The sequence below is a fragment of the Acomys russatus genome, chromosome 32 (genome assembly GCF_903995435.1).
Source record: "Acomys russatus chromosome 32, mAcoRus1.1, whole genome shotgun sequence".
Classification (NCBI taxonomy): domain Eukaryota; kingdom Metazoa; phylum Chordata; class Mammalia; order Rodentia; family Muridae; genus Acomys; species Acomys russatus.
Genome location: NC_067168.1, coordinates 1,406,080 through 1,429,249, shown reverse-complemented (window position 1 = coordinate 1,429,249; position 23,170 = coordinate 1,406,080). Strand labels below are relative to the sequence as shown.

The 23,170-nt window shown below is 45.6% G+C and overlaps 1 protein-coding gene across 1 annotated transcript in view; it reads right to left on the bottom strand.

The window, feature by feature from the left end:
- The window catches only part of Prtg (protogenin), a 91,793-nt gene extending 80,506 nt beyond the window's left edge, over window positions 1–11,287 (bottom strand). The window contains exons 1-2 of the mRNA XM_051140825.1: window positions 11,152–11,287; window positions 8,960–9,262 (exon numbers count right to left, since the gene is read on the bottom strand). Of these exons, the coding sequence (XP_050996782.1) occupies window positions 8,960–9,262; window positions 11,152–11,227 (379 nt within the window). The 5' untranslated portion in view covers window positions 11,228–11,287. The remainder of the gene's footprint in view (window positions 1–8,959; window positions 9,263–11,151) is intronic.
- Between the last annotated feature and the right edge of the window lie 11,883 nt (window positions 11,288–23,170).

Below are 23,170 nucleotides of genomic sequence, written 5' to 3'. Positions count from 1 at the left end.
ATATATATATGTGTGTGTGTGTATATATACATTATATATATATATATATATATCAATAATCCTCCTAACAATAAGCCTCCTTACAGTTGCATATATATACTTATGCTTAGGAAGATTATTGCAAAACAACATGACTAATCTCAAGCAATCCTTACGGGGCTGGGAAGAGCTCAACCAGTAAAGCGCGCACTGTTTAAGTATGAAGTCATGAGTTTGATTTCCAAGCCTACAAAATAAGCCGGGCATAGAGACACACCCTTGTAACCCCAGCCCCAGAGAGGCAGATCCCTGGGTCTCACTGACCAGCCAGTCCAGCCTTGTCCCAGCAAGCTCCAGGACAATGAGTGACAGGCAGCACCTGAGAAATGACACTTCTGGCTTACACATGCATGCATACATGCACACACACACACACACACACACACACACACACACACAGTATAAAGCAGTAACACACACACACTAATTAAATTACTTTGATAGCGGTTGGAGAGATGACTCAGTGCTTAAGAGAACTGGCTGCTTTTGCAGGGGACCTGGGTTCAATTCCCAGCACCCGCATGGTGGCTCACAGCCACTTGTAACTCCAATTCCTGAAGATTCAATGCTTTCTTCTGGCCTCCACGGACACAGAAATGCATGAAGACAAAACACTCATACACATGAAATAAACCAATAAGGCATCACTATAGTTTCCTAAAGTAAGCTTTAAAAAAGACGACTCTCTTTTCTGTAGTGCCAAGCACTGACCAGAGGACACCAGTGTGAAACCAGAGTCCTCAGCAGCGCCCGCATTCCCCCACAGTCTCTTAATTAATCTAACTGCTGCCAACGCTGATGCTATCAATGTCTATTTATAAACACTGGGAGGGTGAGACCTCCAGAAACAAACAAGCAAACAAACCCCAGCCATTTTAAACTCATGCCTTCTGCGTAGCCTGAAAGAATTTGGCTTTTTAAAGGCTCATCAAAAGCAGCTTCTAAGAATCAGAGGTTTAAAAAACAAAGAAAAAAATGAAACAAGGAATGTAAAAGTCAGGGAAAAAAAACTGTAAGATTAGCGTCAGAGATGTCTACCAGGGTGCGCCTCCAGCACAGCCCGCCAGCACCCAGCTCCGCCGTATCATCACGCCCCTGGAGAGATTGTGGGACCCCGGTACCCGTTTTACACATCATCTCCATCAAACAGGTCCCTCTTCAAGCTGGGCTTGGGGACTGCAATCATCACGCCGATGACTGCACCACTATCTGCTGCCTCGCTCACCTACCGAGGTATAAGTAGTGAACCTGAAGATCCTCTATACTGAAGAGACCAGACAATATAAACCTGAAGTATTAAAACAGACTTACTTGAGATATTTTTAGAATTAAAAAGAAAAAAACAAACTCTGTCATCAAAGTTGTTTTTAGGAACTCAAGTTGGTGGGGGAAGGGGCTGAAGAGATTGTTCAGCAGTTAAGATCACTTGCTGCTCTTATAGAGGACCTGAGTTCAGTTTCCAACACCCACATCAAGACGCTCACAAATGTCTGGAATACACTCCCATTCCAGAACACCCAGCAGCAGCCACGAGTACCAGGCATGAAAAAAAAAAAAAAAAAAAAATATATATATATATATATATATATATATATATATATATGTGTGTGTGTGTGTGTGTATATATCACACACATATAATATGCAGGCACTCACACATAGACATAAAATAAAAATAATACATTTTTTTAAGCGATCAAGCACAACTCAACATGGCTGACTATTTTGCAGTAGGTCTTCATCAGTTTACCAACCAAGAGCAGCCCTGGCTATAAGATAAAGATCATGTCTCCAAACTGTAGTTAAAATTAATGGCTTTCACAAGTAACCTCGAGTGAGTTTGATTTATTAGTTGAAACATGCATTAAACCTAAAGCCTTGCTTAAAAGATTAGTTTTCTACTAGTATCTTTAAATTGCCGTGAGCATAGATCCCCAGAGGTTGTACAAACGGCCCCTGGCTGTGAAGACCTTTCTTTAGAATCATCAGAGAGTTGATCAAAAGCGTACAGGTGCAGGACTCTTTAACGATTTCATTTTAAGATGGGCATAAACAAACACACTTGCGGGTGTGTGTGTGTGTGTGCGCGCGCGCGCGCGTCTGTTTGTATGGTGTGTGGTGTGTGATGTGATGTGTGTGTTTGTATGGTGTGTGGTGTGTGATGTGGTGTGTGTGTTTGTATGGTGTGTGGTGTGTGACGTGTGATGTGGTGTGTGTGTTTTGTATGGTGTGTGGTGTGTGATGTGATGTGTGTGTTTGTATGGTGTGTGGTGTGTGATGTGATGTGTGTGTTTGTATGGTGTGTGCTGTGTGACGTGTGATGTGTGATGTGTGTGTTTGTATGGTGTGTGGTGTGTGATGTGATGTGTGTGTTTGTATGGTGTGTGATGTGATGTGTGTGTTTGTATGGTGTGTGATGTGATGTGTGTGTTTGTATGGTGTGTGCTGTGTGACGTGTGATGTGTGATGTGTGTGTTTGTATGGTGTGTGGTGTGTGGTGTGTGATGTGGTGTGTGTGTTTGTATGGTGTGTGGCGTGTGACGTGTGATGTATGTGTTTGTATGGTGTGTGCTGTGTGACGTGTGATGTGTGATGTGTGTGTTTGTATGGTGTGTGGTGTGTGATGTGATGTGTGTGTTTGTATGGTGTGTGGTGTGATGTGTGTGTTTGTATGGTGTGTGCTGTGTGACGTGTGATGTGTGATGTGTGTGTTTGTATGGTGTGTGGTGTGATGTGATGTGTGTGTTTGTATGGTGTGCGGTGTGTGATGTGATGTGTGTGTTTGTATGGTGTGTGCTGTGTGACGTGTGATGTGATGTGTGTGTTTGTATGGTGTGTGGTGTGTGACGTGTGATGTGATGTGTGTGTTTGTATGGTGTGTGGCGTGTGACGTGTGATGTATGTGTTTGTATGGTGTGTGCTGTGTGACGTGTGATGTGTGATGTGTGTGTATGGTGTGTGTGTGTGTGATGTGATGTATGTGTTTGTATGGTGTGTGCTGTGTGACGTGTGATGTGTGATGTGTGTGTTTGTATGGTGTGTGGTGTGTGGTGTGTGATGTGATGTGTGTGTTTGTATGGTGTGTGGTGTGTGGTGTGTGATGTGATGTGTGTGTTTGTATGGTGTGTGGCGTGTGACGTGTGATGTGTGTGTTTGTATGGTGTGTGCTGTGTGACGTGTGATGTGATGTGTGTGTTTGTATGGTGTGTGCTGTGTGTGTGTGTGTGTGTGTTCAAGAAAAGAACTCTATCCCCTTGCTGGAGAGGGAGGTAACGTTACACGTGGCATAGAAAGAGAAGTGAGCCGCACGCGTAGCGGGAAAGCTGGTTCTCTGATGCAGAGATTACTGGGCCTGACTGAAGCAGAGAGCGCCTCAGAGCCTGCCTGCCTGGAGAGGCCCGCAGGAGGAGGCCGCGCGCAGCTGACAGAAGGAAACAGCGTATCGGGAAGGAGCAGCTAAGCTTTATTTTACAGCAGTGGCAGATCAGTCTCTCTAAATACCTGTCTCGTTTTCTTCATTTTTCCAAAATCCAGGGATGGACTTGGGGTTCCGTGTTAAGCGCTGCTCAGTGGGGCAGGAGACTGTAGGAGCTCGTGTGTCTCACAGGTCTGCCCTCAGTCTACAGCCTCACTGCAACAGGGACACTGCAGTAAAAATTTGCCAGTTTTGGGTCCAGGATCTCTAATAAAATCCAAATAGCTGAGCTGTATTTTCATGTTCTTATTCTTTTTCCATATGCCACACCGTCCCCTTTTCTCAAACATTATTTTTAAATGCTTTTAATGTCCTTTACGTTTCAAAATAAACTGTGGGTGATAACTGATAAAGGACTCTTTAAGGCAGAAAACCACACCCGCAAAATAAAAATACTAAAAACTTCATCTTAACAGTAAAGCGGCACCGTATCTTACTAAAGGTAATGACTCCTGTCACTTAAAAGTTACCAGAAATGCTCGCCTGAACAACTTCACCAAGGCTAAAATTAACCACAATTAAAAAAAAAGACATTATAACAGTAAGGGAATTCCTATTTTCTTCCAAATATATATCTATATATTGTCTTTGCCCAAGTTAAAAAAAGTCATGACAACATGACAAGCCTAAAAGCATACAGGCCAGCTTTGTTTTCTCTGCCTATTTGGAGGCTCCCATTCCCACCTTTTATGAAAAGGAAACAGACAGCTTCCTGCTCAGTCCTCGCTGCTGGCCAGACTTTTACACATCACAGAACACGCCCGCCTCCTCCTCTACTTCCCTTATCTTAATTTAAACTTGTTGAAATATGAGACTGTTTTAGCGCACTAACGCTTTCCTCTGAGATTTATCTTATGCCAGCACTGACACACGGAACATCAATACGGCTCTCCGGTTACTTGTATTCCTAAAATATTTTAATCACAGTATTTATATAAGGAAGACTTAGCACTCAAGTAGGTTAAAATTCTGATGTACTAAAATTTAACATATTTACATTTTAAAGGCTCTATTTTAACTTTCTGATTACTGTTATATGCAAATAGGAAAAGGGCTTCCCTCATGCCTCCCTTCTCATTCCTAATTACATGAAAATGTAGAAAGGGGATTATGAAATGGCTATCAATACAAAGGACTACTTTTTAAAAAATAGCTATATATTTATTACATTAACCCTGTGTTTTCCTTTTAAAATAGGATGCCTTAGCAAAACTAAACTAGACGCATTCTTTTGTGCTTGGGTGAACAACCGGAAAGCCAGCCCCCCAGGCCTTGGGGAAGAAGCCAGCGCTGATGTGCTGGGAGATAAGGTCCCACAGTGACACTTAAGGAAGGGCCAGCCCGCTTTCCAATTTCTGCATTCCTCAAGAACAATTCATGGCAATAAGCAACTTTGCAGAAGAGCCACATGAAAGCCGGGGCCAATGAATGAGGGTCATCTGCTCTTTATCACAGGGTAAACCTCACCCTGGCCAGTGTCTAACCTTTTAACCCTGCCGATTCCTAATTTACACATGAATAATGGAATTCTGGCCCAGGGTGCAACTTTCCGCTTCTAGCCGCTAAATTCAGAAACTAAGACTCAGCCTGTGTGTTAAAAAAAAAAAAAAAAAAGTTAAGAATAGCACAGATTAAAGTTTTAGATTACAGGTAGCTACCACCGCTAAACCAAAAGATGCATTCACTCATAAAATCCCCAAGAAAACAAAAAGAACACACTTACGCCTTGCTGTTGCCAATAAGTGGAAGAACTAGCTTCATACACACACACTCACATACACACACACACACACACACACACACACACACACACCACACACACACACTCTCACACACCACACACACACACTCTCACACACCACACACACTCACACACCACACACCTACACACACCACACACACACACACACACACACACACACACACACACACCACACACACACACTCTCACACACACCACACACACACACTCTCACACACCACACACACACACTCTCACACACCACACACTCACACACACACACACTCACACACACACCACACACACACACACTCACACACACCACACACTCACATACACACACACTCACACACCATACACACCACACACTCACATACACACACACTCACACACACCACCACACTCTCACACACTCACACACACACACTCTCACACACCACACACTCACATACACACACACTCACATACACACACACTCACACACACACACCACACACACACACTCACACACACCACACACTCACATACACACACACTCACACACACCACACACACACTCTCACACACCACACACACACCACACACTCACACACTCACACACACCACACACACTCACACACACCACACACACACTCTCACACACCACACACACTCACACACTCACACACTCACATACACACACACTCACACACACCACACACACACTCTCACACACCACACACACTCACACACACCACACACACACACTCTCACACACCACACATACTCACATACCACGCGTGCGCGCGCGTGCACACACACACACACACACACACACACACACACACCAGAATGTCCACTTACTGCTCCTCTCTTCCTGCTCACTTTGGATAACATCTGCACAGGAAGAGCAATTAGAGGCCCTGTCATAAGATACTGCTTCTTAAACAACAAAACTGTGTGACTTCAGGATCACTGGGAGCTTTATTTTTAAAGAGAAATCTAAATTTAAATCCACTGTGTACTTCTTGCTTGAAATCCATAACAGTGACTAGAGGAAACACTTCCCATAATAGTCCCCAACCAAGGCAAAGAGATGGCCTAAGCAGTTAATCTGCGAAGTTTTGTTCCTTTGTGAGGCCCTGTGAGATGGCTCCGGGAGTAAATAAACATTTCTAACACAGGGTCTAGATAAGTAGTCCAAACTGGCCTAGAACTAACTCCCTGCGTCAGCTTTCCGCAGGACAGGATCGTAGGTATGTGCCACACCTGATTTTCCAATGTGAAGTTATTACATTTATAATATGAAGATTAAGTTATCTACTTCCCCATAATGCTTTGCAAAGTGATTAATAGCTACTTACGTATTATTAATAAAAAAATTTAAAGATTAAAAAAAAATGTGAAGATACTCCAAATGTTAAAAAGCTTTCTGTATGATTGGTTAGGATTCTTTACTTTGGGTTTGGTCTTGGGGGTTGGAACTGAATCCCGACACTCATGCATGCCAAACACGGGCTCCATTGCTACGCCACACACCCAGGCCCTCGTCCTAATATTTGCTTCATCATTATTTCTGGAGTCAGAAAGCTGAGAAAGCTGGGTGAGCTGTGGCATTCTGTCAGGCTTCTCCGGAGGTCCTGGAAACAAGTGTGGTCTGGAAAAATGTTTGTCTTTTAAGCCCTGACCACTCCCCTCCACCACCCACTTTGCCACAAAGGCAGCACAAGCTGCAGCTCCTTGGCATGACCAAACTAAAAAGAAAAATTACTCCACAAATCTGAAAAGATGGAAATGCAAGAATGTCAGAATGACTGATTGTACATGAGACAAGACTCAAATGAGCAGAGCATAAGGCTAAACTGCACATAATCCTCAAAGTGGCACTCTACAGGGAAACCAGTACTCACTAAAAGGAAGATCACTGCTGGCAGTGATGGCACACACCTGTAATCCCAGCACTCGGGAGGCAGAGGCAGGCAAATCTCTGAATTCGAGGCCAGCCTGGTCTACAGAGTGAGTTCCAGGATAGCCAAGACTACATAGAGAAACCTTGTCTCAAAAAAGAAAAAGAAAAAGAAAAAGAAAAAGAAAAGATAGATTACCGGCCAATGATCATAGCCAAAGGAAAACAGCAGGAGGTGGGTGGGTATTGGGGTTGGAGTTTATCAGAAATCTTTTCAGCAGGATGTGGTGGTCCCTTAATCCTAGCACTCAGGGAGACAAAGGCCAGCCTGGTCTACAAAAGAGAATCTAGGACAGTCGAGGCTACACAGAGAAGCCCTGTTTTGGGAAAGAAAGAAAGAAAGAAAGAAAGAAAGAAAGAAAGAAAGAAAGAAAGAAAGAAAGCTAGCTTTTCAAGGTTATGTTCTTTGGCAGGAGTGGGGGTGGGGCTGGGTTTGGAAGCACCTCTAATTTGCCAACATAGTTCAACACAAACATCTCTGCTTGCAGTTATTTTCCACAATTCATCTGCATAAATTACATCAAGTCCTTCGCAAAGTGCAGAAGTAACGTGTCCGTGAGCTGCAGTTATAGTGACCTAGGGCAACTCTGAAGCTACTTTCCAAGCTTCTGTTGTGTAAACCTTGGACAGACCACTCCCTAAAGGTTATGCGGTTGTCTCCAGAATGTGCTCTTCCTGTTGTAGGCTTTATGAATGGGTCCGTGTGTATACAATGCAGAATCTGCCCTCTGTAGGTTAACAGCGTAGCCAAGCCTTTCCAACATCCCATTTTCTAGACTGCCACTTGGTCACCTGAAGAGATGATGACGTTAAGGAGTTCCTTTACTTGTCCTAGGTCCATCCTGACAGTTACCAGGACAACCACCACCCAGTGGATCTCTTGGGCTGACAGTGGCTCCGATGATGTTAATATAAAGAAAATCCTCAGACAACAATTTGTATGACAACTGGAATAAAAAAAAAAATGAGTAGATCTGGGGGCTGGAGAGATGGCTCAGTGGTTAGGAGCACTGGCTTCTCTTCCAGAGGACCGGGGTTCAATTCCCAGCCCCGCACAGCAGCTCACAACTGCCCTCAGCTTCAGTTCCAGGGGATCTGACACTCTTATTCCGACATATATGCATGCAAAACACCAAAGCACGTGAAACAAAAACAAAAATAGAATTTCTAAAAAGTTAAAAAAAAAAAAAAAAAGAGCAGATCTGGATTACTTCCATTAGGCCTAACACAGAAATGGCCTTAATCTGTTTCCCTCCCAGCTGGAAAAGACTAGAAATACTTCAAAGGCTTGAGAGTTACTGACCAACGCCCTCTCTTGCAATCAAAAGGCAACATGGGTGATCTAAGAGCAGCCTGAGATGGAAGGTTGGGCTGTAAGGAAGATTTAGCGCTCAGGAGCCAGCCACACAGCAGGAAGATTTATTTGTGACCACTTCCACTCAGTGTTTTCCAAAAGATTGAAATTTTACAACAGCTTTGTTTGTACTGGCCAAACTTCCTCATGTAATTCTTCCAGGGAGCGGTGTTTGAAATGTAGACAGGGCCAACCTGACCAGGTTTTCTTTAACACTGTGCTTTAAAAAAATGTCTACTTTGAGTTTGGTTCCCAACGACACAAGTTTACATACTTTCTCTGCCATTAGTGCCAGCTGGTGTCATCTCTGGTAAAAATTCTTAGTGTATGTATGATTTTAGTGCTATTCATAAGTCAGTGAAACGAAAACCATTAACCACCAAGAAGAAGAACTTGAGACACTTACTTGACAATGTCAGGTGAGCTTTCTGACTAAGGACGGCCCCATACTTGTTTACCGCCAAGCACTGATAAAACCCTTCGTCCGACTGCTCTCCTCGCCTGCCTTCCACCTCGCTGATGTACAAAGAGCCATTAGACAGAACCTGGATCCGCTTGTTTTCAGACAGTTTCGCTCCATTTTTCAACCACGTGACCTTAATGGGACCTTCTCCATGAGCCTGACAATCTAAAACGACTGAGTCTTTCCTTGTGACAGTTACGTCCTGTGGCTCTTTCAGGAAGAACAGTTCGCTAAAGCTCCACACTCCTGCAAAGAAAAAGGGGAAAGAGGCATATCCCGAATTACAGATATGAAATCATCTGACACGCACGCAACTGTATAAGGCAGTTCCTCCAGCCATGGTGGTCACCTCCCAAGGGCTTTAATAAACACAAACTCAACAACCCAAAACATGCGAAGATTCTACTGCCTTCTATGCAGGCAAAGAATCTGCTTCTCAGGTTTCTCGCCAGAGACCCAAAAATCATCAGAACTCACTAGCACAGGCCGTTTGCTACTTTTACAAGCTTGTCAAAAAGATCTTGAACAGGGTTAAGTCATAAAAGTCTAATTTTACAAGAAATCATTAGCAAAACTCCAACTCTGTGAACAAGCGAGCTTATTTCCTTGTCTCTTGAAGTGTTTTTGGGAAACCGGGCGCCTACTCCTTTGGGAAGTGCGTTTATCTTTTGTGACAAATTACAAGTTTGCATTTTTTTTTTTTTCCTATCTGCCCTTTTACAGCAGGGATGCTGTCTCCTCTCCTTAAAAGAAATCCATTTACTTCATTTCTGCCAAGCCAGCTAGGTATTTAAAGGACACACAATAGACTTTGAAAAGTTGGTAACTCTTGCTGCTTGTACTCAGTGGGTGATCGGATTAGGAAACCTTTATTTCACTTTTTTTAGTGCTACCAACTGTTGGAAAAAAAATGCGTGACTAATTGGTCCTTACTGTCTAATGGGATAGGAGATTGCTTAATCAACCAATACACATTTTTATCAGAGCAAAGGAAATGCTTTATCCAAGCACACACAAGCCTCTGGTTCCCCAGAATAATGCATTCGTTGCTTCCTCCCAGTAGAGCAAAAGCATGCTTATCTGAGCTAACAGAAAGTTAGGGGTCTTGGTGGGAGATTTAAAAAAAAAAAAAAAAAAAAAAAAACAAAAAAAAAAAACACTTCTTCTGGTCAGTTAGAAGCCCTGATTACACATACTCAGTAATGATTTATCTCTGTTTCTGATCAGGACAGATCCTGAAAACCTCAGAGTATGGGGTTCCAGAGTTCCCCTAAGGTCTGCCCTGGGCAGCTACCCCAACAGCCCCAAGCAGCATGCACCACTCCGGAAGACGCCCATTGTGTTTCTGAGCCGCATCCCACTTTGATCCTTCCTCTTGCTAACTGAAACTAACTCCTCCAGGAAAAAAAAGAAAAGAAAAGAAAAGAAAAAGAGGGGGGAAAAGGGGGAGGGGGAGAGAAACCAGTGCTTGTAATTTATAAACAACTCAAGCCCCTCTCATCAAATCCCCTCCTTTCCCTAACATTTACTTTACACTTTTCTGTCTTTGAAGAAACCAAGATTGAAGAAAGGGAGACAAATAAATTTGTGCAAGGTTAATCTGGAGACCTCAAGCCGGGACCCCAAAGACCTACAAGCAGGAAGTAAGTTTTATTCAGATACCTTCCTCCCCGCCTCTCTTAAGGCTCAAATGCGCCACACAACTTTCAAGCTCCTTCTCTTAGAAATTTTACCCTCCTATCTCCTTGCTCCGTCGAGCTGTGGAAGGTGGGGGCCCCCAGTTCGCCCACCTCAAGACCTGTGGGAACCCCACTGCAAACCCTGGAAACGGCGCGCAACCGCGACGCCCTCCTGCGCGGCGAGGCTGCCACTCAGGAAACAATATAAATAAAACCACGTGCGGCTGCGGCCCGGGAGGCAGCGCGGAGCCCTCGGCTGGCCGCAGCGCGGACAATGGCGTGAGTAGGGCGAGTGGACAGCAGCTCCGGGGAGACACGGCCTCGGCCTCGGAGCGCTCCGAGCGCGCATCCCGAGGGACCCCTTGGCCTGCCGCCACCACCCGAGGCATCCCTGCCCTGTCTCCCCAACCCCTCCCCGCGCACGGTCGCGCACACTCGCACGGGGAGCGCGCCCACCTGGAACCGAGCCGAGCGACGGCAGGAGCAGCCACAGCAGCAGGGGCGGCATCCCCGGGCGCACGGGAGGCGCCATTCAGCGGGGCTGCGCGGGCATGCTCCCGGGCCGTTCGCCCGCTGCTCCCGCTGCTTTCCTGGACCCGCAGCTCCTGCTGCAACCCGCTGCTCCGGCGTGGCGAGGCGACGCGCCGCTTGCAAGCGCACGGACCGCCGCGCGCGCGCGCCAGGCCACGGGGACCACGCGCGTCGCGTCCAGCCCGGGGCGGAGGGAGGCTGCAGAGGGCGGCGCAGTGGACAGTCTGGCCGGCCGGGGACTACTTTCTACATCTGGCCCCTGGGCCCCGCACGGCGAGGTCGGCGCTGCTGGCGGAGGGACACGCTGCGATCGTCTGGGCGACCCCGGGGACAGGGGGAGGGCCCCGCCGGACAATGCACCTGGGGGTCAGGCCCCCGCCCCTCGGCCTGCGCGCCACGGCTGGCCACCGGGCCACAAAGGCCAATCCTCCTGGCCGCGGCCAGTCCCCCCGGGGCCCTTCTCCCTCCTGCGGGCCAGTTAAGGATTCTGCACGGAGGAGGGGGTGGGGTGGAGGGATGGTGTTGAGAGATGTGGAAAGGCCGGAGACTTCCCTGATGGCCCCCTGCCCATCCCCCTGCCTTGCTCACCCGCCCAGGCCCTGTTCAGGGAAGTCCAATTCCCACTTCTGAGGCTTGTCAGCGCCCCTGGAGGCATCCTATGGCGACAGCCCCCACCCCCCAACTGCCACCCACATTTGGAGACTGGTCTTATCATCCCTGGCCCCATCAGATACCGCCGTGGCTTCAAAATCATCTAAGAGAGCCCTAAAATTAGCAGTTACTTTTGGGGAAGACGTTTTAACTCTGCCTTAAGTTAATTAAGTTTTTAAATGTGTGAGAACTAAGCGCAATAAGGGTCCTGTCCTGAGAGTAGAGGCGAGATCGGGGGCTATCTAGAGCTTGCGGTGCGAAGGCGGTCTTTGGTGGGTTGCCTACTTAGAAGTTAGGCTGATGAAAGAAGATACCAACGATGGGAATTTGTTCGCAGCTCTTGAAATTAATTAAGGATAACCCAGAGGAGTCGAAACTTACATTTAAAGAGGGCGGGGGATGGGGAGGCGCTACCCGTACAGAGCCTTTACACGTGGATTAGCGTTTGCTAATCCTGATCTAAATCTTCGGCACATGACGAGGGCACAGGCTAAAAGCTAACTTTAATTAAAGCCGCTGAAGGAAATCTAGCTTTTGTCACCAACTGCCTTCAGCAAGTTTCCGGAATCCTCCTGATTGCGCTGGGGAGGGTGGGAATGAAGGGGGGAGTGTGGTTTTTTGAAATCCATTAGGACCCCCGCCCCACTTACCCTAAAACTTACTTAAGAAAAGTCAATCCACTTTGCGATTTCATTTTAAACCCACGTAAAACAGCAGTACCTTTGGTTCTGTTGCTTCCAAACCCATCTTAAAATTTAAATGCGTTTGAACAATTTCTCAACCTCAGAATAAAAATTCGTAGAGAAAAAAAATTTTTTGTTTGGGGTAATAAAATGCAATATTGTAGGAAGCTTCTAAATATCTAATCATTGAAATGTACAGAAAATGAGGTACTTAACTGTTGGCTTTTAAACTACATTTTTGTTTGGATTGTTTTGAGATAGGGTCTCACTCTGCAGTCCACTCTAACCTGGACCTCTCTTGTGTGTGGTCCAGGCTGGGGTGGAACAGGCTTGAGCCAGGATTCCCAGACTGGCTAGGCTTTTCTTTATTCTATGATTATTTTCTTCTTTTTCTTGACTTCACTTTCTTAGTGTCGACTGACCCTGAGCGTTCCTGTTTCCTGGAATAAATGCTAATAAGACATGTTCCTTCAGTTACAGCCAGGACCTGGTGTTGCCTTGAGGAAGGGTATTTGCACTGAAACAAAAAACGAAGGAAGATGATGTAATACATTAAGCAGCCTGCACAACCAAGTCTAATATGTATTTACTGCACCGCACCGGACAGGAGGTGAATTACTCTGACCATATACATTGTGCCGTGTTGGAAGATGTGTGGTCTATTCCAAAGTTTTCATATGCACTCACTGCCTGTCATGATAAACCTATGAGGTAAACAGACGTCGGGAGGAAGAGTTTATTCCACCTCACAGCTACAAGTCCATCACTGAGAGAAGTCTGGGCAGGAACCTGGAGGCAGGAAGCAGAGACCATTTCTTGGGCTTGTGCAGGTTTCCATCTGTTTTGTTTTAATACAGCATCCAGGACCACCAGCCTAGGAGTGGCACCACCCACAGTGAGCTGGGCTCTACCACTTCAATCCTCAGTTAAGAAAATGAACCCTAGGCTTGCCCACAGGCCGGTATGAAGGGGGCCTTTTCTCAGCTAAGTCTCCTTCTCCTTAGCTTGTGCCAAGTTGACACACTAGCCGGCACAGATGTCTTACTAGTAATATCTCCTATTTAATTTGAAGAAATAGACTTAGCCAAGGCACCCATTAGTAAGCTATAATTAGGGGCCAGGGTTTATGTTTCCTAACTCCCAAGTTTTACCTGGTTTTGGTATAGAATCCTTTCTACCTTTAAACCTCTCTTTTCTTTTTAAGTGGTTTTCCTAGTACTAGAGTTTGAACCTACGGCCCCATATTTGCTAGGCAAGCACTCTACCACTGAGCCATACTCCCCAGCCCCCTTGTCTTTTCTATTTTGTATCTTTATTTTTTTTTTTTTAAGATTTATTTTTTTACTTTTAAGTATGCATGGGTGTCTTTGTATAGTTTTGTGCTTGAGAGTGTAGGTGCCCATAGAGGCCAGAAGAGGGTGTCAGATCCCCTAGGGTGGGATTTATGCATGGTTCTGGGCTTCCTGTCAACTCAGGTCCTCTGTAAAGGCTGTATGTGTTCCTAACTGCTGAGCTATCTTTCATTTTATTTTTATTTTATTTTTTGAGACAGGGTCTTATGTAGCAGAGACTAGCCTTGAACTCCTGATCTTCCTGCCTTCACTTCCAAGGGCTCTGATTATAGGTTTGCACCACCATTCCCAGTTTATTTTTGGGAATCATTCCCAGGGCCTCATTCATGCTGGGCAAAGTCTCTACCAACTGACCTCAATTCCCAGTCTCCCTTGTCTGCCTAAAAACAAAACAAACACAAAACCTGTCCCAACAGCTTGAGAACTTGGAGCATACTTTTTTTTTTTAACAACACAGTACAGATCCCCTCACACATTGATCTCACATATTATTGCTCTTGCATTGTCTACTAAGTCTGTTAAGGTTATTTTTTATAAAACTGTGTTTGTTTATCAATTTCTCTCAACCCAGCCATCACACAAATAATTAAGACTCTATTATATTATTTAAACAAGCTTCACAGCACAAGAACTGAGCAGTTAGCACTCTTTTTTTTTTGGTTTTTTGAGACAGGGTTTCTCTGTGTAGCCTTGGCCATCCTGGACTCACTTTGTAGACCAGGCTGGCCTTGAACTCACAGCGATCCACCTGCCTCTGCCTCCTGAGTGCTGGGATTAAAGGCGTGCGCCACCACGCCCAGCCTTTCTTAACCCTCTTAACCCTCTAACCTAATTTGGCTTCTTCCCAGCTTACATCCCAGAGATACTTGCACATTGTACCCTTCTCTGTTCCAGCTTTCTCTCTCCTGGTCTCTCCTGGACTTCTCTGGTGGCTGAATCCCCTACTTCCTCCTTTAGCTCCTCCTTTCCTGGTTGGCAGGAAGTCCAGCCCTATTCTCTCCCCTGCTCAGCAATTGGCTGTAAGCTGCTTTATTGGCATTCCAGGGGAGCAGTGTTTACACAATGTTGAGACAGGAGACTCTCAGAACCAGGATTGCAACCAAATATGGGGATACAGCAATCAGCATCTGAATTATACAATAACCTGATGCCTACATAAGTCCCATGCTACTCAAGAGCTTATGATCCAGCTCTTGGGATGAGCCATAATTTCCAACTAGAAGTATACATTATATACTCTAGATGACATTACAGTGGGAAAGCCTGGTTAGGGGTTTCTGACACACTTGAGTTAATATTTCAGGATTTTTTAAAAAATTATTTATTTACTAATTATTATTATGTATACAGTGCTCTACCTGCATGTACACCTGCACACCAGAAGAGGACACCAAATCACATTATAGATGGTCATGAGCCACCATGTAGTTGTTGGGAATTGAACTCAGGACCTCTGGAGGAGCAGTCAGTGCTCTTAACCTCTGAGCCATCTCTCCAACCCCATATGTCAGTAGTTTATGAACGGTTACTGAAGCTCTCAAACCTGATCTAGTTGATGGGAAGGAGACTACAGCCAGCGCGCTGCAGGGATGTGAGATCATGTGTGGAAAGTGGCTGCTGCCAGCTCTCTAAGTTATGGCCATCATTACTGCTTAGTAAGCAGATAGTCCCAATAATGATTTTGAAAAGTTATTTTCTAAGGGTCAAATCTGATTGACTTGGAGATGAGCTAAAAACCTGCATGGCGCTGACAGAGTTAAGACAAGTGCCCAGTCTCCTAGGATTTTCTCTTAGAGGAGGAAGCTCTTGGTGACAAGAACTTGTGCCCCGTTTTACTTTCATATTCTGAAGCAAGGTCCCTGATTTTCAGGCTAAAAGAGTAGATCATAGGTGCTGAAAACAACAAACTGAAGGGGCCAGGGAAATGGCTCAGTGGGTAAGGTGCTTGCTGCACAGCCATGAAGACCTAAGTTCAAATCCCCAGTACTCTTTTGAAACCCAGGCACAGCAGTGCATGTCTGTAGCCCAAGCAACGGGGAGGAGCAGACAGGTAGGTCCTGGGGGGCTCGCTGGTAAGCTACCCCAGCCAAATCAGTGAGCTGCGGGCTCTGCAGGAGAGCCTGTCTCCAACAAGATGAAGGGGCTGGAGAGATGGCTCAGTGGTTAAAATCACTTGCTCCTTACAGAGGACCTTGTTCAGTTCCCAGGACCTACACAGGGCCTTGTAGCCCTCCATAATTTAATTCTGGGGACACAGTGATATTTTCTGGTCTCCAAGGGCACCAGGCACATACGCAGTGCACTTACATGCACCAGGGGTAACACTCATACACATAAAATAAAAATAAATAACCTTAAAAAAAAAACCTCGGGGCTGGAAAGATGACTCAGAGGTTAAGGGCACTGGTTGCTCTTCTGGAAGTCCTGTGTTCAATTCCCAACAACCACATGGTGGCTCACAACCATCTATAATATGATCTGGTGCCCTTTTCTGGTACATGCAAGCAGAGCACTGCATACATAATAATAAACAATTTTTTAAAAAATTTTTTTGAAAAGGAAAAAAAAACTTAGGAGGATACCCAACATGGGCCACCATATACATGCACACATACACAGACTGAAATGTGAAGAAAAGTTTTTGTAGAATTAAAATTTTTTATTTCTGCTTTTTTTTTTTTTTTTTTTTTTTTACAAAAAACAGAAACAAGCCAGATGTGGTAGCACACACCTTTAATTCCAGTACTTCAGAAGCAAAGGCAAGCAGATCTCTGTGAGTTCAAAGCCAGCCTGGTCTACAAAGTGAGTCTAGGACAGCTAAGTATTACACAGAGAAACCCTGTCTCAAAAAACAAAAACCAGAAACTGGTTTCGTAAGTTCAAGTGGCCTGACACAATGTCAAGAGAACATACCTGCAGCCACCAGGCTGTGGAGCTGTGGCGTGGTCTCCAAGGCCCCTGGCCCCTGGACGTTACCTGCTGCGTGGATGCACAGTCTCGGCAGAACATCACAACTCACAGCAGCAAAACACGGACTTTTCAAACAGCTGCCCAGCTTCTCTGTGTAGTTAGAAGAGCAGGCCCAGCAAGCATGGGCCACAGGGCCTCCTGGGCAAGCCCGTTGGCTACCATCAGAACCTCTGAAGTGAGTTATTGTGAACAGGGGTTGTAAGTGCTGGAGCTGTGAATGGTGCAGGTGCAGTGAGAAGAGTGTGGGTGTTCTCCTGAAGAATAAACGACATGTCAGGCACCGTCACACACCTCTGGAAGGCCAAACACTAGGAAAGCTGAGCAAGAGGAGCAAGAATTTGATGTTATCCTGATCTATATAACATGACTCAGGAAAAGAAAGCAAAAGAAACACAAAGATCATTTAAGCTGCATTTGTTTGTTTGTTGTGTGTGTGGTGTGCATGCCGCTGCTCGTGGGTGGACCCCAGAGGACAGACAACTTCCAAGAATTGATTCTGCCATGCCGCTATGTGGATCCCTGAATTGAACTCAGGGTGGTCAGTTAAGTGGCCTTTACCCACTGAACCATCTTGCCAGCCCCAATAAAAAAAAATTGGTTTTGTTTCTGGTTTTTTTTTTCTTCTTTTTTTTTCTTTCTTTATTTTTGTTTGTTTGTTTTTCAAGACAGGGTTTCTCTGTGTAACCTTGGCTGTCCTGGACTTGCTTTATAGACCAAGCTGGCCTTAAACTCACAGCAATCCTCCTGCCCCTGCCTCCTGAGTGCTGGGATTAAAGGTGTGTGCCACCACTGCCTGGCATTTCTGTTTTGTTTTTTTCCAAGGCAAGGTTTCTCTGTGTAACCTTGGCTGTCCTGGAACTTGTTCTTTAAATCAGGCTGCCCTTGAACTCGTAATGCTGGGGCTTTTTATTATTTTTGTTTTGTTTTGTTTTGTTTTACAGATTTTTATTTTTTTCCCTCTCTTTTTAAATTCACTTTGTTATATGAGTGTGCTATTTGCATGTATACCTGCATGCCAGAAATGGACATTAGATCACATTATATATGGTTGTGAGCCACCATGTGGTTGCCAGGAATTGAACTCAGAACCTCTAGAAGAGCAGACAGTGCTCTTAACTGCTGAGCCATCTCTCCAGGCCAGATATTTCTTATTTTTATGCTTGCCCAATAAGGCCTAAATTATCTGACCGAGTCCATAAGGACTCCTCCCTTAAAGCTTAAATACTCACCACACTTTAGCTGAGACCTTTCCGGGTCTATTTGGTTGGTTGGTTTGGTTTAGTTTTGAGACAGGGTTTCTCTCTGTATCCCTGGCTGTCCTGAAATCTGTAGACCAGGCTGGCCTCACGCTCAGAGATCTGTCTGCCTCTGCCTCCCAAGTGCTGGGATTAAAGGCGTGTGCTGCTACCACCCAACTGCCTTTCCAAATCTTAACCATGCTTTTGGAGAAGGAATAGAGATTGTTATGCCACATGCCTTGTTGGCATTCTGTCGCTCAGCAATTGGCACCTTGAAGGCACAGACCAAGCTCTGATTTACCTTACTCTCCTTGTTCATCATGAAGGACATGGCCTTGCAGCTAAGAACTGAATAAGAACATTTTAGATGTGTTTGTGTTTGCCTGCCTATGTGGATGTGCGCCATGTGCATGCCTAGTGTCCAAGGAGACCAAGAAAACGGCACTGGACACCCTGGAACTGAAGTTAAGGGTGGTGCAAACCATCATATGGTCCTGAGAACTGAGCCAGGTCCTCTGGAAGAGCAATAATTGCTTTTAACTGTTAAGCAATTAGATAGGTAGGTAGGTATAGATATAGATATTTCTTATATGAAAGGATAATGAGTTACTATACCATGTGTGATTAAAAAGATGGATATGGAGTTGGGTGGTGATGGTGCACACCTTTAGTCCCAGGACTCAGGAGGCAGAGTCAGGCAGATCTCTGTGAGGTCGAGACCAGCCTGGGCTACAGAGCAAGTCCCAGGAGAGCCAGGGCTACTGCCTGGGAGGAAAATGGATATGGGGCTGAAGATGTAGAACCCAGTAGCATGCTAACCTAACACACACACACACACACACACACACACACACTTCAAGGTTCACATCCACTAAGCAGGTGGCTGATACCTTTCAGCCCCAGCACTCAGGAGGCAGAGAATGAGACATTCAAGGCCATCCTCTTACTAGTAGCAAGTTCCAGGGCAGCCTGCAACACAGGAGAGCCTGTCTTAAAACAAACAAATAGAAAGCAATTTCCAGAAAGGCCTTTGAGAAATTACAAAGTTCCATAGTTGTTTAGGGTGCAATGATCATCTCTGACTTTAAGCCATGTTTATCTGAATTTATATTTTGCACAATGCAAAACTAATACAGTGTATGACAGAAACAATTTTCCCACATGAGCTAGCTTATGGACCAGGATTATGATCCCAGCTAACAGGGACACTAAGGCAGGAGAATTGCACATTTCAAGAAATTATAAAGGAAGGAGGAGAAGAAGAAAGAGAAGAAGAAAGATGAAGATGAAGAAGAGAAGAAGAGAAGAGAAGAAGAAGAGAAGAAGAAGAAGAAGAAGAAGAAGAGAAAGAAGAAAGAAGAGAGAAGAAGAAGAAGAAGCCGGCCGCAGCCTGGAGCAGTAGAATGAATGAAAGCCTCCCCTTCAGGTAGCTGTCTAGAGAGAATCGAGCCCCCTGTGTGTGAAGATTGTTACAGAACAGTCTCTGAGAGATGAGGGTCGGGACATTGGGGCCAGACGTAATTTGCCAAACACCATAATTGAAGGGGCCATTCTGCAGATACTGCTGCTCCTCCTCTGCTTGCATGGATCAGTAAACCACAGATGACTGGTAGAGCTGGGGTGTGTGGTAGATGGGAAAGAGGAGAGCCACTTTGACAGGCCCCCAGACCCGAGCACAACTTACATCATATGAGAGACACTGGGACACCACCCTTCTGACCTAAGAGCCCAGCATGAAGGCCTTACAGCTGCCAAAGTGAAAGCAAAGACCTACCCATCACGTCCATAGTTCTGGGAAAGTCCTTAAGTGTTCTAGCTTTGCCCTTGGCTCCTGTAATTCTGCTTGTGGCTAACTGTTCTTGGTAACTGAGGTGTGAAGTGGGTTTTGTGCTTAAAAACTCACGCTGAGAAAGGCTCAGGACTGCACTCAGGTCCCAAACACTAGTGTACTTGCCAGCCGCCTAATAAACTTTCTATTGGCCTATATTGGATTAAACCCATGTCTAGGTGGTCTTCTCTGGTGGATACCCACAACAATAGAATACCTACTTTTTGGATAATTCAATTTCATTTGATGGATGGAAGTCAGATTTGTGTGTAGGAAAATCTGATTCCTATATATGGTTTATAAGAAAAGACCTCAGTTGGGGTGTTAGCGAGTGGCACATGCTTTCTTTACTCCAGCATTTGGGAGGCAAGGCAGGTAGATCTCCAAGTTCGAGGCCAGCCTGTCCTACAGAGTGAGTTCCAGGGTAGCCAATGCTATACAGAGAAAACCCTGTCTCAAAAACAAAAACAAAAAACCAAACCAAAAAAAAAAAGTCCTTAGTTTTGTGGCTGCCACTGCAAACTTACACTTATTCATTGAGATATATTGTCCAGGACAAGGACAGTTTGATCTCACACATGTCACCATGACAATACTAGGTCAACTCTATTATGCTTATCCCAGCATCTCACATTTTAAAAACAAGAACAAGCGATAATGTGTGTAAAATCTTTGGAAACCAAAATAGTAGTAACATCAGCACCAGCAACAGCCAATCAGAAGGATGCTAGGGCTAGGAGAGGTCAAGAAACTTCTGGAAGGTCATAAACAATAAATGAAACCGTGCAACTGAACTGTGAGCTTGCCCATTCAACGTCTCGTCGGTTTGTGTGTAGTTGTTTTGCTACCGATGCTGAGTCTGCTGCCAGACACCTGCTTATCTTTGGCAGTGGTCACTGATGTACAATACATAGGATTTACTGTCGATTGACCTCTTTTATTCTGAGATGGGGTCTCCTGTACTTCAGTCTAGTCTCTAACCTGCTATGTGCCTGAGGATGACCTTAAGCTCCTGTCTTTCTCCGGCTTCCACCTCCTGAGGGCTGGGCACATCACAGCTCACTTATGAGGTGCTGGGGCTCCAACCAAGGGCCTTGTGCACGTTAAGCAGTCATTCTAACAACTAAACTGTTATCTATAACCCTTAATTGAACTTCTTGTTTGTTTGTTTAATTACATTTAAGGCCAAGCATTGGTGGCACATGCTTTTAATCTCAGCACTTGGGGGTGGGCGTTGGGGGCAGAGGCAAGCAGATCTCTGAGTTAGGACCAGCCTGGTCTACAAGTGAGTTCCAGGACAGCCCGGGGTACACAGAGAACCCAGAGAACCTTGTCTCAAAAACAAAAACAAAAACAAAACAAACAACAACAAAAACCAAAACCAAAAAAAAAAAAAAACCCAGAAAACCAAACTTCTGATTCTCCTGCTTCTACCTCTTGAGGGCTGTGTGTGTGTGTGTGTGTGTGTGTGTGTGTGTGTGTGTGTGTGTGTGTGTGTGTGTGTGTGTGTGTGTGTGCCATTGTACGTGTGTGGGGAGGTCAGAGCACAGCCTTGGGGAGTTGTTTCTTACTATGTGGGTTCCAGAGATGAATAAAAACATGTACGTTTTAGCCGGGCGTGGTGGCGCACGCCTTTAATCCTAGCACTCGGGAGGCAGAGGCAGGCGGATCGCTGTGAGTTCAAGGCCAGCCTGGTCTACAAAGTGAGTCCAGGATGGCCAAGGCTACACAGAGAAACCCTGTCTCGAAAAACCAAAAACAACAACAACAACAACAAAAATGTACGTTTTGTTTGTCATCTCTTAAATGTATTGCCAGAACCCTGAAATGAAAGATCACTTGGGTCAGAGAGGTGGCTCAGAGGGTGTAGGCGCTTGCTGCCAAGCTTGAAGACCTGAGTTCAATGCCTAGGGTTTATAAAGTTGATCATTTATTTTTTTTCAGCAATGACTTTATGTTCCTATTAGAGTTCCATTCCCAGTTTGGCTTGCTATAACTTGGAGGGCGGGCAGGGGTGGAAAGCTTGAAGACAACTGATGAGGTGTCACAGAGGTCTACAAAGCCAGACTGCTGGGAAGAAGGAACACAAATGCAAACCCTAAGAAGCAGAAGCAGTAGAGAAAATTACAGCAGCTGTTTACCTGTGGCTTTGAGGACATTACCTATCCTTCTGTGAGTCTCCTACCAAGAGATTGTGCCATCTATTGAGCTGTTGGCTGGAGGAGAAAAGCTAGAGTGGTGCTGAGGGGAGGGGATTCGGTGCACAGAGATACTGGCTGCAACCCCTTCTTCGTGCTCCATTAAAGGCTCTCCAGGGGTCTAAAGGACTCCAGCTCACTGTCCCATAAAAGGAACAAAGAGTGCCCCAGGCCTCAACACCTTTGTGTGGCACCTAGATAAGTGCTTTGCACACAGTGGGCTGAGGGCAGTCCCCGAATTTTATAGTGGAGGAATGTCATGCTTTTAAATTGGTTCTTGCCAAGTAGAAGGGCTGGTTGAGGGGTTCGGAAGTGCCTGGGGAGACGATGTGGAGAAAGAAAAGCAAAACGGCTCGCAGATAGAAATTGTGCCCACCCCATCACCTGGGCAGCGTTTTTTGTTGTCGAGTTTTTGTTTTGTTTTGTTTTGTTTTTTGAGATGAAACAGGGTTTCTCTCTGTATAGCCTTGGCTGTCCTGGACCCCCTCTGTACACCAGGCTGGCCTCAAACTCACAGAGATCCATCCTACCTCTGCCTCCCCTGGTGCTGGCTGAGATTATAGGCATGGACCACTGTACCCCGGCTCCCTGGGCAGCATTTTGAGCCCAGGCTTCAAGGAACAGGATTCTTTCTGAGCTCCCTGCCTTACCAAACACTGATGTGTGAGAGAGATTTGTGTGACTTCCAGCGGGGCGGGGTGGGGTTAGGGGGGAGTTGCTGAAGCAGGTTTCCTGAAATGATCATTTGCTGATCCAGGGCTGAGGGTGTAGCTCATCTCATGGAGTGGTCTGTGGCTGGAGAGATGGAAGAGGTTCCATTGGGTATTTGTTTTACATGCAGAAGGACCTGGTGAGGACCTGGCTCTTGTAACCCTTGTACTGAGGAGGTAAAATGGGGGTGCGGGTGTCCCTGAGGCTTACTGGCATGTCCTTCTTGTCAAGTTCCAAACTGATGAGAAAAACTGTGTAAGAAGAGGAGGAGGAGGAGGAAGAGCGAGGGTACTGGGTGATATCTCAGTGCTTG